At 45.6% G+C, this 11,699-nt stretch overlaps 1 protein-coding gene across 1 annotated transcript; it reads right to left on the bottom strand.

Annotated features, from left to right (window-relative positions):
* Positions 1 to 5,668: 5,668 nt before the first annotated feature.
* Positions 5,669 to 10,214, bottom strand: LOC100274606 (uncharacterized). The gene is made up of 3 exons (NM_001360641.1): positions 9,998 to 10,214; positions 7,817 to 7,953; positions 5,669 to 7,650 (listed from the first exon to the last, which is right to left on the bottom strand). Exons 2-3 carry the CDS (start codon positions 7,911 to 7,913, stop codon positions 5,828 to 5,830), a joined length of 1,920 nt encoding a protein of 639 aa, NP_001347570.1. The 5' UTR covers positions 7,914 to 7,953; positions 9,998 to 10,214; the 3' UTR covers positions 5,669 to 5,827.
* Between the last annotated feature and the right edge of the window lie 1,485 nt (positions 10,215 to 11,699).

Below are 11,699 nucleotides of genomic sequence, written 5' to 3'. Positions count from 1 at the left end.
CCCCCTGCCTTTTGGTGGAGCTGAGCGAACCAAAAGCAACTAACTCGATGTGATCACATCAATTTTCTTAGGCATCTTAACACTTACTAGGATGACACGCAGTGGCCTTAGTCCCGATGGTTGACTCAACGGACTTGACCCCTTTAGCTTTAATCGAACTGTTAGTCCCAATACCGCCGAGCGCCATACTGGTCCTGACCAATTCGTCACCTTATTTTCCTAATTTTCTAAGTGTTCTGGCGTAGCTTTGTAGTCGACCAGGTCTTCTCCTTGCAGGTCGTCTTCCTCCATGGGTGTTGGTACGTCGTTGCAGATGTCATGGTGTATTGCGGATGAGTCGGCCTCAGGGGTCGGACGGTCTGCGCCCTGTACGGTTGGTCAGTTCTTTATAGCCGGACTGTCTGCCATACCTGCAAAGAGCTGCACAGTTGTTGTTTTATTTTCTATCTTTATGGCCGTTTGATTTTTCTCAACAGCCTTTGGTCTCCATCTCTTTTGTGGTGGCAGATACTGCGGATGTGTGTCATTGAATATTTTTTCCGCCTCCTTCTCCTGATTCTCCTTTGCTCTAAGGCGCTGTAATTTTCGCTTTTGCGATCGTGTCAATCCCGATGGGCACCATCGGGGCATGGAGTATTTTGGATCAGCTATTTTATGGACAGTTGTACTTTCTTTTTTGTTTGTGTCGGCCGATTCACCAAAAATCATCGGCCCTTCGTTATTTTGTTGTACGACGACATCTGTCGTTCCTATTTTAATGACGTCTCCCTTTTTCGTACTGTTGGAGGTTGTAGCTGTATGCCCCCCTGCCGGATTAGTCAGCCTTTGGGGCCGAATTGTTCGACAATCTTGCTGGGCCTGTGCTCGTGGACCAGATTGAGGGGCTCTCAATCGGTCTTGTACTGGAGGTGTCAACCTATTGAATACAGATGTTTGGGGTGCCCCCCAAGCGGGGTACTGTGGCATCCCAAATGGGTATGGTGGCATGCCCCACATTTGATTTGGGACGTATGGTGGAGGTATGTATGCGTATGAATATGGCATAGGTGGATATGGTGGTGGAGGTGTCCATGCAAGTACGTTAGGTCTTAATTGAACATTATGACCTCCCGTCCTTTCCGATTGGTGTGGTGGTCCAATCGGCCTAACCTGCCGTCGCACCTGGGTGGGTAAGTGAGGTCCCTTTGGTGGCCGGTCGCTCGGGCCAGCCTTCTTTTTCACATATTTAGACAATAATTGACCAAAGGTCGGGCTAGATTTTACCAACCGACTAGTTGCCTTGAACGTGTTAGTTTTCCACGTACCTATTTCTGGTCGTCGTGGTTTGAAGGTACGTGGTCGCCGCGGCTTTTCGACGTTGCCGGACCATCCGCCGGAACGCTTCGGACTGTCCGGTGATGTTACGGACCGTCCGCGCCTAGACACCGGACCGTCCGCGATGCGTAGTATGGGTTCTCGCGCATATCCCCTTGTCTGTGCTTGCCCCCCAGCGCTGGAGTTTGTGATGGTTACCTTCAGTGTCTCCCCTCCATCAGGAGTCTTCTCGGCCATCACTTTCCTGCAAGAAATTTTGTTGTTTCCATCGGCCTCCCGTGCGTTGCCGATGATGACTTCTTTGTCTTTGCCCTTATCGGCTGTGTTGGGCCGAATTAGGACCTTTTTGCCATTAAAGTCGATCACATTCATTGGGAAGGGCTCCGTGTCCTCCTGAAATTTCAATCGTCCCTCGTTAATGGCCGATTGAATTTGTCGTCGGAACACATTACAATCATTAGTGGCATGGGAAAATGAGTTGTGCCACTTGCAGTATGCGCGGCGCTTTAGTTCGTCGGCAGGTGGAACGATATAATCAATTTTAATGTTACCATTTTTTAGTAATTCATCGAATATCTTATCACATTTGCCGACATTAAATGTAAACTTAACCTCCTCCTGTCGTTCCTTTTGAACTGACTGCAAGGAGGAGCAAGCCGAAGATTTGGCCTGCTCGGGCCAAACTATTTCGGCAGTGTAAACTTTCTTTGGTTCATCGCCCGAACTACTTTGATTGTGTTCTACTATAGGGACATTATGATGAACCGTTCTGACTAGTTCTTTGCTTCGGCTTTCACAAGCCGAAGCTCTCTGATGTAATTGTGCTAGAGTAAAGAACTGGATGCCTTCTAATCTCTCTTTTAAATAATAGCGCAATCCATCAAAGGCTATTCCCGCTAGTTGTTTTTCTGTTAAATGAATTTGAAAGCATCGGTTTCTCGTATCCTGGAATCTCCGGATATAATCACTAACTGATTCATTCTTTTCTTGTCGTAGGGTCACTAAGTCTACTAAATCTAGCTCATAATCACCAGAGAAGAAATGTTCATGAAATTTTTGCTCTAAGTCTCCCCATGACAAAATGGATTTAGGAGGGAGCGTGGCATACCATGTGAATGCAGTCCCTGTTAAGGATAATGAAAATAAACGCACACGGAATGCTTCGGTGTCGGCCAATTCTCCTAATTGTGCTAGGAACTGACCTATGTGCTCACGCGTGCTCTTTCCTTGGTCACCCGAAAACTTTGCAAACTCGGGTATCCTGGTTCCCTGTGGGTATGGGTGGTGATCAAATCGGCTGTCATAAGGCTTCCGATATGATTGCCCCCAGGGATCATGGTTACTCCGAGCTTATCTTGGAACGCCCTGGCTATTTCTTCCCTCACTATATCAATGGCAGCTGGTGCAAGACCACCGGCTCTCTGGTCAAACATAGGTGGGGTTGGTTGCATGTTAGTATGTTGTCGTTCCCCCCATTGGTTTGAGCTACGTGGTACATTTCCATTTGCCCTATATGGCTCATATGTTTGATCGTTTCTTTCCGGCCTTCTAGGTGGGGCCGGAAAGCTTTCCTGGGCTCTAGGTCTTGAATTAATGGGCTGGTGCATTGCATATTGTGATGGGAAGTGTTGCTGAGATGGGTGAGGATTCAAGTAACAATCTTCCTCAAAAAGGCCATATGCGGACTGTCCGGACATTGGCCCGGACCGTCCGTAATTATGTACGGACCGTCTGTCGTTGTATGCGGACCGTCCGACTGGGTAGTTTAAATTCGGTGCCCTATGTGGTGGCTCGGGTGCGTGTCTAGGTAACTCATTAAAAATGGGCCCGGCTGCGGCTGACCCGGACGGTCCGCGCTTGTGGGCGGACGGTCCGGACACGTGTAGATCGGCTGGTTTACTGCCGATTTGCGTTTGCTCAGGGTACGTGTCCATCGGCATCCCATAAGGGGGTTGTGACTGGTCGTGACAACCTCTAACCGATGTATTACGTATATTATCTCCTAATTCAACCTCGTGTGAAGGAAAATTTGCTACACTAGATTTATCAAATGCACGTACTAGTCTCCTACAATCGTTTTGCATAACCCCTATGATATTTTGCATCTGTTCTCGCTGTTCGTCTATGTAAGCTTTAAAAGATTGGAGTTCGTTGGTGCTACTTACATTTGGGGTAATCGTAGTAGGTCGGAGCGAAGCCAGATCTGTTGCCCATTGCCGAACGACTTTGTTGTTCCTGTCCACTTTGAAGTCAGCCAGGAACTTCGCCTTTGCTTCTTGGATCAGCTGCTCCTGGCGCTCCTCGAACAGGAGCTGTTCTTCAGCCGGCAAGGCTTCCCATGTCGGTGTGATGATATTGCTGGTGGAAACCTCAGAGCTATCCTTTGAACCAGCCATTGAGGGCCGATTTGATAGGTCTATATGTGTTTTCCCCAGCGGAGTCACCAAAAAGTATGTTGACGCCTTTTCGGAGCGTCAAACACTCAACAAGAACCATGGCGGTGCCCTCTGCACAGGGGCGGACGGTCCGCGCGCGGGGCCGGACGGTCCGCGGCCTGGTGCGAGGCGCGGTGGTACTCTCTGCGCAGGGGCGGACTGTCCGCGGCCTGAGGCCGGACGGTCCGCGACCTGGTGCGCGGCTAGGGCTTCTCTGCCTGACGGCCGGACGGTCCGCGCGTGTGCAGGGGCGGCGGAAGATCGCCGCCGGCGCCTGGATCTCGCTCCCGGGAGGGACCCCGTCGGGGAGGAGAGATCCTAGGGGTTGTCTAGGCTCGGGCCGGCCGACCTAGACTCCTCTAATCGACGTAGAGTCGAGGAGAGGCGGGGAATTTGGGGATTGGATAGCTAAACCTAAACTAGACTAGAACTACTCCTAGGATAAAATGCGAAATAGAAGTTGTATTGATTCGATTGTTCATTGATAAATCGGCCGTATACCTCTCTATTTATAGAGGAGGGGGGCTGGACCCTTTACAAACTAATTTCCGAGCTTTTTTCCGTGATTTTAGCTAACAACCGTAACACAAAACTCGGAACCCTAATCTGCTCTGCGCACGCGCGGACCGTCCGGCCCCCAGGCGCGGACTGTCCGGACCGCGGACCGTCCGGCCTGAGGGCCGGACCGTCCGCAGGGCTCAATTTGGTGCTCAACACCTCTACTTCAGTTTAAACCAACCAAAGAACACGAAATTGAATCCAAACCTTATGCTTCGGGCACTTATAGAATACCGTACCCTGATTTCCATGCTCATCGGTCCTAAACTTGAGCTGTAAAACAATGTGTCGACCGCAATTGGGGCACAAGACTAGAGGAATCGAAGGCTTACCCTGTAGCTTGGATGAACCGGACCAGCTCGAGCTGCCTTCCATGGCATCGGAGAAAAGAGGGAAGAGGGGACATGGCCGGCTCCGACAACGAGGGAGGCGACGGTGTTCTCGCGGAGAGAGTAGGCCGCGGCGACGAGGACAGAGGTAAAAGCTAATTCGAACAGTGCCTAAAAACATTTGGTTTACAACTAATAAGTCCATTAGTCCTTAAGTGAGACCCAAACAACGTTTAAGGACCAAGTTGACATACTTTAAAAGTTTGTGGACCGGAAAGACACATGGAGACAAGTTTAGGGACAGGAAATGTATTTTACTCTATATTCTTCCTCAAAATGCTAATGCGAGGAAAAGAATTAACCCCTTCAGAACAACCGAAGTTTTCATCGGAAGATCTGGATTCCACACACGAAACACAACATCAGCCTTCTGTACTCTACCCGGCACCTTATTTTGGAGGGAAAATGAAGTAAGTTTCCCTGCCAAATACTAGAAGATTGCGTCTGAGGCCTCAGTTAGTGCTACTATTTTCTTGTAGACGCTGCATGAACAATTTCCTAGATCTGTGAAATTTGTGGACCTGGCAGATTTCATTTCCAGAGTTCCACAGCTGTTTTTTCCAAGAAAACGAAAATATCTATATGTTGCTTTAGATGTCCATAAATATCCAAACTTGTGTTCAGAAAACTTGAACCTTCAGGTGCATCAACTAGGTCAGCCTCAAGAATCAGAATTGTACTCAGTCAACTTCAACACCTACCTTTGTGTTTAGAGCAGAGGTAAGATCTAAACTTAGTCTGCAGCCCCTTACCTTCCTCTGTCCCTCGCATCAGTAACAGTAACACAAGAGTCCTAAGTCAGAAGAGTCAAACCTATGCTTCTGGCAAACACATCTTAGATTGAAAAGATAGTTCTCATGTGCAGTTCAGTTATCGACAACATAAAGTCGTGACTGAATAGCTGAAAAAGATGAAGGTTCAAGCATATCATAACATTCAACAGTAGACAACAAGAACAAAAGACAGGAGTGTAAATGAACGACATGAATATCCCATCCCATTGCATTCTACACACATACCACAGAATTCTTAATACCAGGCTGCACGGCACATGTTGTGAAAGAACAAGGCTAAAAACAGAACAGACCCAGAACTGTGCAGTTCATTGGCAAACCAGCATTGTTCACTTTATCAGGTTGCCATCACCAACGGCCTCCTGTGGCCTTGCAACAGCTGCCTCAGCTGCTGATACCCGCTGCGGTAGTGTTCAATGGAGAAGCACAGCTGCCTGATAGCCTCTCGTTTTCCCTCTGCAGTCTCGGATATTACAAGCTTCTGCTTCTCTACCTCTTCTTCCAGCTCAGAAACCTGTGCACACAGCTCTGACAAGGACCTGTGTGCGGTGTCAAATTCTGCCATCAGCTTGGCATGCTCAAACTGAAGCTGATTTAGGTGGTCATCCATTCGCTTCGTCTTTTCGTCACGAGTCGTAATATCAGCTAGCAGTTTGGCCAACTCATCATCAACTGCGGCTTTCTCAGATGATAACAATTCAAGCTTTCTCCTCAGATCGGCAATATCTTGATTGAGGACAGAAATTTGCTTCTCATTATCAAGAGATTCTTCTTCCTTATCAGCATAAACTTGCACAAGCTCTGCCGCCACAGAGGATAATTTGCCTCCAAGTGAAGTGTTCGCTTCAGATAACTTCAAAAGGTCAGCAGCAAGAGAGGACTGCTCATGTGAATGTTTCTCCAAAGATTCAGACATAACCTGCTCCAGCTGCTTGATCTGGTCTTGAAGTATTGATTTCTCTTCTAAGGCTCTTTCTAGCTGAGCTTCCAGGTTCTTGATAGTTTCTGGTAGCTTTGCAACCTCTGTACCTGAGACCTTAAGGGCCCTTAAAAGTTGCTCAAATTCGTTAGCGCGTTCTTTGAGCACAATTTTATCCTCTGTAACCTTTTCTAATTCCGCTTGTGTATTCCTTATTACTTCTTGTAGCTTAACTATCTCGGAAGTTGAACGTTCTAAGCTGTGAGCTGCCTGCTCAAGTTCTTTAATCCGAGACTTGAGCTGCATTTTCTCCTGTGAATTTTTTTCTAGGTCACCTTCCATATTCTTGATGACTCCATGGAGCTTTCTAAGCTCATCCTCAAGAGTAGACTTATCATGCAAATACTTCTCTGAGAGTACTCCAAGTTCATGCTTGCACTTATCAATTTCAAGATCACGATGTTCCAATTCAACGTCAAATTGCTTAGCAGCTGAGGCCATTGCACCTTTCAGAATTTCGATTTCATTTTTGCGCTCAAACAGCACAGCTTCCAATGCTTCCTTTTGGCTGTTGACTTCTGTTGAGCTCTCTAAAGCAGAATCCGTTTCTTCTGGATCCTTCTTAAGGTTGTCGGATTCCACATCTGAAGTATGCAGTTTTTCTTCATGTTCAGCAACTTTTGAGTTCGTACTCAAATCATTCTGGCAATGTGCATGCTTTTCTTCTAAAGCATCAAGTTCTTTCCTTGCTTCTTGAAGCGCATCTTCTAGCTCAACAATTTTTTGGCTCAGGGCATAAAAAATACTTCCATTTTCCTCTTTGGCCTCATCAAGCTCTGAATCAGAAACTGAAAATGATGAAGACCTTTCACTACCCTTCTTTGATACATCACAGCCAACACCAGAGCCAGCAGAGATGTCAAGGAAATCTGGTCCATGCTTTTGCTTTTGCCGTGGCATATTTTCTTGGACATCAGACTCTGGAGATGACGAACGTTGTGTCTCAGAATCTGATTCAGAGACACCAAATGAGCCATATGATTGAAGAGATGATGGAATGTTTTTGCGCAGTTGTTCAGTTACACTGTCATATCGTGCAGCAAGAGCACGATACATACGATAGAAGTTCTCCACATGAGAAATAAGTAAAGGTCGCTTCTCATAGAACACCTCAGCTTTTTCTGTAGAGAACTCTCCATCGCCAATGAGCCCCAACATTTGTTTCACCTGTTTCTCCATTTCTGTCCATTGAAAATAACACTTAAATTCAGAAAACAATCAGGCATGCCAACCTATAGTGTGTAATAAGTATTCGAATAAAAAGCACTGAGGCACTATAAACCATCTTGTGCAGCAAAGAATAACATGTCAGATTGTTTGGTGAACATAGAAGATCATAGTCCTTACCTTCTAGATTTTCAGAGAGACACTTAGAATTTTGTGGACTAATATGACTGTTCCACCACCATGAGCGGGATTTTCCTGAATGCACCTTTCTCTTCATCTTCACCAAAATATAAGAAAATCTCCTCTGATATGCAGAGCTAATTGAGATTCAAAAGGAACAGTGAGTAGTTAAAATGGTGTGCATGATGCAAGCAACATGACTAGCCTTGTTAAGAAGGCTGCAAGTGCAGGAGCAATAGAACCCCATGTAACCTATAAGAAACTTAAGACAGTCGACTAAATCGTTCCAGTAGTTATAATAATGTAATCCATGAAACAAAGCAAAAAATTACTAAAAATCTTTAAAATACAAAAATGTGTAACTGCTGCCACAGACCCATAACAAGTAATGGTCTTAATTTCAGTTTTGATTAAGTAACTACAACTTACATGTACAAACAAAATAAAAATATGCAATACTCTAGCCAACAGAATCAATCTTGCCTGCTCTATACAACATGGCAATTACTAATAAATTATCTGAGATAAGAGAAGCCTTATCCTAGAAATAAGGATGGCAGGCAGCAGGACTAGAATTCTGATGCATGCCAGGGACACGAAAAATGTCACGTAATGGCTACCAAGAAGAGGCAAGGCATCATTTCACTATGATCTTATCAGCATCGCTGTCATGAAGCCCAGGGCAAGTAATAATCTGCTATCCAAAAAAAAGTAGCATACAAGGATTGAATGACAATGACCCTTTCTCTTCCTGAAAGGAACATACTATTTTAAGAAGACATCTGAAAAGAGATAAAATGTGCAATCTGATTTTGGAGAAAATATACATTATATATCAGGATTAACATAAGAGAGGGCCCGCCACAAATATTTTCATGCTTTCTGAGCAGTTTTGTCAGGAAAAAAGATTATACATGTATATTGGGACATTTAGAAATTGATGAGAATGAAGTTGATCAGACCTTGTATAACGATCATTTGTTTACATTATGAAATGACTCAGACTTGTTTATCACAATTGACAAGTCCAAGTGCAAAAGACGCTGCAACTAGAGCTCTAGAGGGGTTAGGTGGGTCAGGGAACTAGATTCAATGAACTGGGAATGAACTGAAACATAGACAAGAAGAATGGACAACACAAGGTACCCCACATTGATCAAAACTTGAGGATTGAAGCAAGATGCCGCGAACTCACAACCAAAAATGTACGTGTCAATGTCCAGCGATGTAACAAATGAGACCACTCAATTTAATACTATTATTAAGTATCTGGGATCCACAAAACAAACATGGCAGGGCTCACACCTAGATGTGCACATGGAAGCCTGAGGTGATGGTCATTATCCCTGAGTGATCAGTTTCATTGAGTAAACAGAAAATAGAGCTATCAGTTTCCAGCCTCCCATGACTGAATAAGAAAGACGTTACGTTTTTTTTTCTGTTTTCCAGTCCATGAATAAATCTGCCGAGTTTTAAACTAAGAAATGTTATCCCCGTTCACTTGTAGGTGGTACCAGTATTTTAAACTAAGAAAATGTTATCTCTGTTCCACCCACGGGAACATGGGACAAACTGATGCCATTCCTAACCCATGCCTGTGAAGGATCTAGATAACTTTGCCTAGTATCCAGGTGGCTACAAATGGCACTGCCGATATTTCAGATGAACGCAACATTGTATATTTCCACAGCAAAACTACGGAATGAGCACAGATTGCTACCTAGGACAAGACAGCAATCTAAATAAGAGCGGCACTCCCACAATCCCAGTAGCAGCATTCACTCTTGACACGGTTGAGCATTTCAAGGCAGCACAGAAACATCCATGGAAGCACAGCATGGACTGGGTCCCCGACTCCCCCCTGGAGACTGAACAGATCGGAGCCGCGGCAAGACGAACAACAGTGGCAACAGTCTCCAAGGGGCAGCATGGTTTCGTGAAGAGATGAAGGCAAGCCAGAATCATCAGTGCTGCCGGACGCAACGATCGTCAGCGCAACCCCCAAAACCAGTACTCCTATGTACTAACCAAATCGAGAAGCAGAGATCGACAGCAATCCAGAGAAGCGAGATTCCGAGACACCGCGAGAAGAACTAGATGAGGAAAAGCCCGCATCGCAAATCCACCAACAACAATCGACAGAAGAGACGAGAAAGAGGGAACGGGGACGGGGAGCATTACCGGAGCTCGAAGATCAACAACGCGCGCACGGAGGGAGTCGCGGTTCTCGAGCGCAGGAATGGAGCGGAGGCAGAGCACAGCAGCGGTCCCTGTTCCTCGCACGCGGAACTGCGGAATTGGTGGGGGGTCTGGGGGACGAGCGAGCGCTAAAGCCCAGAACCCGCCGGAGGCGTGGACGAGCGTTGGCACGCAGTTAGCGTAATGCTGCTGCCTGCTGGCGCCTCACCAGCTGGAAGCGTTTATTCTAGTACATAACCGGCGGGAGGCAAAGGGTTTACGGCTGCCAATCTTCTGCTGCTTTTGCTTTAGCTTCTTTTTTTTTTGAATTTTTTCCTCCCCTTGTTCATGAATAAAAAACAACAACAATAACTGAATAACAATAAAATGATGGGGACGTCTTTTGCAAATAGTATCACAATTGAACATTACAAAGGCTGAAAGGCCAAAAGCCCAAAACTGAAGAAATAGGTAAGACCGAAAAAAACTCGAGCTCGACGAGCTGTCTCGGGCTAGCAACAGATTGGTTCAGTTCGGACTGACTCAACGCTCAGAACAAGTCTAAGTTGAGCCTGTTTTGTGGCTTGTGAAAAAAAACAAGCCAGCTTGGCTCGACTTGCTGTGGCTCACGAGTTGGCTCATGGAGTCATGGCTCGACCCAACTGTAACACCATAAATCCATCAATTAAAAGCAATTCAGTTCGAATTATTAGTTTCCAATAGAGAGGAAAAATATTTACGTTTTCAAATGATGAATTTGGTGACAGAAACAAAATAAACAATTCTTGAATAAATAAAATTTATCAAGTGTTTGATGAATTCATGGCGAAGCATATATTTTGTTTGATTTGGTGTTTAAATCCAATTTTTGGATTAAATCTTGCGAAGAAAATATCATTTTTAAAATAATAATAAATTGTTAAAATATTATTCTTGGACTATGCATTTTGATGTGTTATTAACTTTTGTTTGAAATTATTTGCAAGAAACTCATTTTATAGATTTTTTAAAACCCACTTTATCTAATTATTCGAATTTTCCTAAAATAATTTAAATATGGCAGTTTCTCCTTCCCATTAATATGGTCGTTTTTCTCCACCATTAATGGCCGCCACCACGATTCTCCTCCCCCGGACGTTTGTTCCTCCTTTCTAGGCTATAAATGGTGTGCTCGTGCCCCGTGAGTCCGTTCCCTACATCCTTCCTCCCTTCCCTGCATCCCTCTGTTGCTGCTCTGTCATATACGTAAGCCCTGGGATTATACTATCAATGGGTCAGTCCACCACACATGTTCTTTTCTGTTAGACTGACATGTGGGGCCAACCTTTGGGGGAAAGAGGAGAACTACAAAAGGAGATCAGGCAATAGAGGAGGGGAACGAACAGAAAAATCAGAAAAGTCACATTCTCGTTGTCTTCCTCACGAAGACATGGTCCAGGTGAGCTTCTCGATCTCCTCACGTCCCGATCTTCACCGTTGCTGGCCACGAGGCGTGACAGTTGGTATCAGAACCTCGGTGATCCTCGACAAGGGTGCATCGACGGCATTTGGGTGCGCTGCATCAGTGGCTACGATCGGGAAGCAGAGGAGTGGATGCGACTTCATCGATTCGGAGCCTCCGATCTTCGGCACAACGCTACTTGGGAGGCGAGGTGCGTTGTCTATAGGTGTGCTAATCCGACTCTCCCTCGCTTCAATTGTGGGG

The sequence above is a fragment of the Zea mays genome, chromosome 8 (assembly GCF_902167145.1).
Source record: "Zea mays cultivar B73 chromosome 8, Zm-B73-REFERENCE-NAM-5.0, whole genome shotgun sequence".
Classification (NCBI taxonomy): Eukaryota; Viridiplantae; Streptophyta; class Magnoliopsida; order Poales; family Poaceae; genus Zea; species Zea mays.
This window is presented reverse-complemented; position numbering and strand designations above follow the sequence as displayed.